Source organism: Eimeria mitis, genomic scaffold (assembly GCF_000499745.2).
Source record: "Eimeria mitis Houghton genomic scaffold, Emh_scaff3510, whole genome shotgun sequence".
In the NCBI taxonomy this organism is placed as follows: domain Eukaryota; phylum Apicomplexa; class Conoidasida; order Eucoccidiorida; family Eimeriidae; genus Eimeria; species Eimeria mitis.
Window position 1 is genome coordinate 465 of NW_024015253.1, and position 5,424 is coordinate 5,888.

The 5,424-nt window shown below is 51.1% G+C and overlaps 2 protein-coding genes across 2 annotated transcripts; one reads left to right on the plus strand and one right to left on the minus strand.

Moving 5' to 3' along the window:
- Positions 1-207: 207 nt before the first annotated feature.
- EMH_0066770 (uncharacterized protein) lies at positions 208-501 on the minus strand (the record flags this gene model as incomplete). Its single annotated transcript, XM_038022595.1, has 1 exon — positions 208-501. One exon carries the CDS (start codon positions 499-501, stop codon positions 208-210), a length of 294 nt encoding a protein of 97 aa, XP_037878449.1.
- Positions 502-2,924: 2,423 nt separating this feature from the next.
- EMH_0066780 (uncharacterized protein) lies at positions 2,925-4,574 on the plus strand (the record flags this gene model as incomplete). Its single annotated transcript, XM_038022596.1, is given in 5 exon segments — positions 2,925-3,400; positions 3,404-3,450; positions 3,795-4,102; positions 4,347-4,501; positions 4,505-4,574. Coding segments are annotated over 5 exon segments (1,056 nt in total).
- Between the last annotated feature and the right edge of the window lie 850 nt (positions 4,575-5,424).

Sequence of the window (5,424 nt, forward strand, 5' to 3'; positions counted from 1 at the left end):
CGAAGCTAACACAAATAACCCATTATGGAAGCGGGTGCNGTTACGTCCAATAGACGGCCTCGCCTCTCTAACGAAGCTAACACAAATAACCCATTATGGAAGCGGGTGCTACAGGCATTCGAGCTGGAAGAAAGGAACCCTGGGGGGCGGGCGGGAGTTTCTCACCCGTGAAAGGAGAGTGGCGGCAGAACGGAAATGCTGGGGAGACTACTGAGGAGAAGCTCGAGCGAGCCCGTCGGGCGGCACGTGCGTGATGCCGCAGCAAGAGTTTTGGGGAGGAAGATGCCGACTCCTGAGCTGCACTTCGTCGCCGGCCTCAAAAACAACCTCCCGTCGGCGTTGAGGTGCGTAGGCCTTTAGCTCCCACTCAACGGAGAAGATATCTGCTTTGGCTCGATCGCACAAGCGACGGAAAGCCTTGGTCATGGGGGGTGTAATGGTAGGAGCTAAGGCGCCGACGACGTCCAAGTCTGCCGCTGTGATCGGGTTATCCCCGATCATAACCCCGAAGGGGCTGAGCTCCTTTGACGAGTGGCTGGCGGTGTTATACGCTAGTCCCGGTGCGAGCAGCAGCCGTTCCCGCCCGCGCTAGTCCGTCTGGGTGTGCGTATGTATACTCTATTCGAGGTTACAATTTCATGATCCACGCGTTTNCCGCGCTAGTCCGTCTGGGTGTGCGTATGTATACTCTATTCGAGGTTACAATTTCATGATCCACGCGTTTCGCCTCGCCAGCGGCCTGCGAACGGTATGCGGTGGACATGGCTCGCTGGATGTTAAAACGGTTACAGAGCTGCTCCCAAAAGTCTGACTAAAAAAGTGAATCACGATCCTTGATGAGGGCATCCTGGAGGCCGTAATAACGGATAAGGCGGTCTGTCAAAAGTTCGATGGTTTGCTCTGTAGAGAGAGCCTTAGACGTGGGGATGAAATGAGCCATTTTGCTGAGGGAGTCCACGGTGAGCAAGACCGCACCGTGGCCATGCACTGTGAGAGGAAGATCAATGATCAAAACCCAGGGGGAAGGGATTCCAACGTCTGCACTGGATAAGAAGTAGCCGAAACAAACTGGCTGAGCGTTGAGATAGGAATTTGGGCAACAGGCATTGTGTGAAGGAGGCCACTACGCAGTGAAGTAAGCGTGCATGCCTGGCCAATAGAAATCACGGCAGAGGGCAAAGTAGGTCTTCTTGTCGCCACGATGTCCAGCATTGAGATGATCGTGGTGAGAATAGAGGATCTGGATAAGGAAATCAGCGAACTGCGGCACAAAGATTTTCACAGTCCGTTGAGGCACACTCGCAGATATGGGAGACGAAAAGAAGAGTACAGAAAATGTTGGGACACCTCGACTTGCATCGGGTTTCCACTTGCTTGTGCTGCAGCATCGTAGGTTTTCTCAATCATGGGATACTTCGCATCGGCCGCCAGTCAGGCCTGTCTAGAGACAGGAGCAGATTTCTCCTAAATTAGGGGAAATGGAATCCAGTGCAGTTGGCTCAACCAGAGGACCATTTAGTTCAATACGTGATTCGCCGAAAGGAAACGCTTAGAAATGTTAAAGAATACGATTCGAAATCCCGTTCGAGCATCCACTAATGCGTATCCTGCGCCTACGGCATTAGGGAGACTTGACCCGCTTCGTACCACTCGGTAGTAGCCCGTAACCGTAAAAAGGAAAAGGATATATGGGTTGTCGGTTAGTTTTATGCTGGTAATTCAGCGGGAGAATATATCTCCGAAGCTCTGTTGGGATTTCCCCTATGGTTGTAGGCTGGGCTTGTCCCTTCAGCACTGGGGGATGCTCGCGCTGCTTACCAGCGAGACGTGCACACTTTCACGGTATGGCTACTTCACTGGTATAGGTACCGTTTATCATACTGCACTCGTTTAAAACGAATAACTTCCCCTTGCCTCTAAGATGTTTAGACTAACCGTTTGCTACTTTGTATGTGTCCGGCCTAGCTGAAACTGCGATTTTAGTAGCCAGGCCTTTGAGCACCTCGCTGCAACTACTGGTGTTTGGCAACCCCACACGTGCAAGCACATCCAATCCCCCTATGCTGCATACAACAACACTGTACAAAATTGGCAAACTTACNCCACACGTGCAAGCACATCCAATCCCCCTATGCTGCATACAACAACACTGTACAAAATTGGCAAACTTACGTTTGGCCCTCAGTATCTAGCCTGCAAGCAAGTAGAAATAGACCAATCAGCATCAGACAGAGCAAGCTATGGAGGCGGTGCTAGCTAGCGGCATGGCTGCCTCTACACTCGGCTTGTAGTGAGTAACAGCTACATCAATGCCCTATTTTTTACACTTCTTATATCACTATATCACGCCTTTTATTATCGCACGTATAATTCAATCGTGTCTCAGTTGTTTCGTTCTCTGCCCAAACCAGTTCGGGGGCGCCTCCAGCATTACCACTTTCTTGCGTTGTACGGGACTAGCGAGGCAGCTGAACCTACAGCAAGCTTTACAGTTCAAAGCACTACCGTCTGATCGTAAATGAATTCTTTTGTTATTTATTTAACCGCTTATTGGCTTCATGTGGAGCATTTGATAGGCGTACGCATGCAACGAAGTCTCTAAGTCTCTAAGCCAGAGTATGGGATCGATATTTATGGCGGGCGGTCCGCTCAAATTGACTCCACTAGGACCAGTCGTTCTTTAAGATTCTGCAGCTAGTTGCTTNACTCTGAAAATGCTGTTCTGGTCTGGACGGTCCGTAGCAAACCCGTGCATCTGCTTCCGTTAACAGGCAGCCCTTGAAAGGTGGTTCAGTACTCTCTACCCAATATATATGCATTCGAGGCCAGCAGAAGTATTCGTGGCCGTGCATTTTCCCCGTGGTTGGCCCTGTTAGCCGATGGATTCAGCGATGAATGTCTCGCCCTTTCTCGCCGAACCACCAATGAATGCTCTGCGTGGTAAGCGTTTGGATTTTGCTTTTTCGGAGAGAAAAAATGTACCTTACAGAAACTACAACCGTGGTTGGGTGGGCTCGCACCAGCCGTCCAGCTCTGAGAGGGCTTTCCGTAGGTTTGCAGCCCTTGGTACAGTCACAGCAGCAATTTTGTTGGTGTTTACCTGTGCCACCCTTATCGCAAAGCCATTGTGGTCTTGGAAACTAGGTCGGCGATTGGCTTCTGGGAAGGGGTTAAGAGATGTGCAGGACGGCCGTGAGGACTCGCTGGATATATGCGCACCCGGGGAAACTTCAAACGATCAAAAATCGGAGCCCTACCCATATACTGCGATGCCGCCCGAGCGGGCGCCAAAAGAAGTATTTTTAGCCAAAGATATAGGAAAGTTAGCTCCGAGACAGGCCGAGTCCGCGCAGCTTGAAATGGAGCCGGCAACTGACCGGTCAGACGCCCGGTTGAGAAAACNAGACAGGCCGAGTCCGCGCAGCTTGAAATGGAGCCGGCAACTGACCGGTCAGACGCCCGGTTGAGAAAACAAGAGCGTTCGCAGAACAGGACGCGAGGAACTCATGTTAGCCAGGAAGGGGAAGAGAAAGACAACAAGGGAAAGGAGGCTTTACACGAAAGACAACGCGGAAGAACTGGTCGACAGTTGGGTTCACATGCACATCGGTCTTCAGAAGAAGAACAACTAGAATTCTGGCTATCCAGTACTGTCGGAGATTCTTCACCAAGTAAGCCTTCTGCGAAAATCCAATCGACTCCCCCTTCTGCAAAAGTTTTATATACTCCACTCTCAAGTAGCTTGAGCTTATCTTCGGTGGAAGTCGTTGAATCAGTGGGGGGTTTGCGACGAGGGCCAACACCGGCAGTAAGTGTGGCACCTTCTCCTCTTGATATCAATTTAGAAAGCTTGGTGGACGATGAGGAACTAATACTGCGGAGCTGGTTTCCAGAACCGCCTAAAGATAGTCGGCCAGCTAGCCACTTTGACAGCCATTTCGATACGGAAGCGACTTTTTCAGAGTGCGAGGACTTGCGATGCTATCGAGAGGCCGGCAACGGGCCAACCATATCGTCAACAGATTCAGGATTGCGACAGAGTCATCCAGTAGGTAGCAGCTTAGCCAAAGTAGGAAGTGGAACTTCTGACGTAACAATGCAGGTACGCTCTGGCTTGTGGCATAAGCTGTGCGCAAACAGCGCTCACCTGCTATGTATACCTTTCGTTTATGCGGAGCTTGCATATTACACTTTTCCGAACAGCTGTGCATCGTCTCGTTTTCTATCACTACTGCCTGGTGACATTATATGCTAGCTTGACTCAGTGCTGCCCAAAGCCTACTGCCATGAATGGCGTAGACAGAAAACGTGACCGGTAAACTTGTTGCGGCGGCATCTGCGCTCAGGTAATTCAGGCGGAGCCGGAGCGTTCTGCGGAGGGCGAGAGCCTTGCTGTCGTACCTGCTTTAGGAACCAGCAACGATATCAGCGGACACCCTTTCTTCCGTCTTCCCTCTGTTCCGCCGGGCCTCAGCGCAAGACAGTTCGACGTTGCCAACATAGNCACCCTTTCTTCCGTCTTCCCTCTGTTCCGCCGGGCCTCAGCGCAAGACAGTTCGACGTTGCCAACATAGGGGTCTCGGGTAGCATAAGGAGCAGACCTGTTTTTGTTCTTGATTCCATCCGAGCTATTTTTCTAAAGCCGACTCTCACCAAGGGGGATTTGGATCACCTTGTTTCCTCAGTAGAGCGCCTGTGTACATATGCCCTGAAATACATGGACATTTCGTTGTCGGGTATATACCCATGTAATTACGTAAACATTGTCGGGACAGTTTTCCTTGTGGTAGATACACTTTACTGTGCAATCCAGCTGCTTGGTCAAAGCGCCAACGGTCAGGAATGGTGGCCGCAGTTGATAGAGCGCATCAAGACTGTTGCGAGCTCTTTCAAACGAGAATCTCCCGGCCATAGGATGCGCTCTAGAGACAAGAAACTTGTTTCCGCTCTACTGACTGCTATTGCTACTTACACAAGAGGCGCGCGGCCCTCTGCGGAGACAGTAGTTTCTCTAAAGAGGTCTCTGCTCTGTCGGCCTCGCAGGACCAAATTTCAGCGTGCGACGTGGGACCCCTGGAGAAGGGACGACAGAATGTGGAGGGGGGCTAGAACCCGCTGAATGCAGTTGCAGAAGGTTCTTTGGGTGTCTGTTGCCGCTATTCTTTTGTTGTCCCGACGAAAATCTGTAGAGGGTGTGTATGCACCCTCAACACAGCATACCCTGCGCCGATCTGCGCTTTAGTGCGCTTGATTGTGCTGCCCGGCGGCGCACGGGAGGCACAATCCTGTGCATATATTTGCTATCTGTGCGCTCTTCCGATAATGATGGCGGGGGTATTGGCGTCTTAACGCAGTGGTGGAGCATGCGCTGAGTAGCAGTGATATGTAAAAATGTTTTTTAGCTTTGGTTAGCGGTTAAAGGCT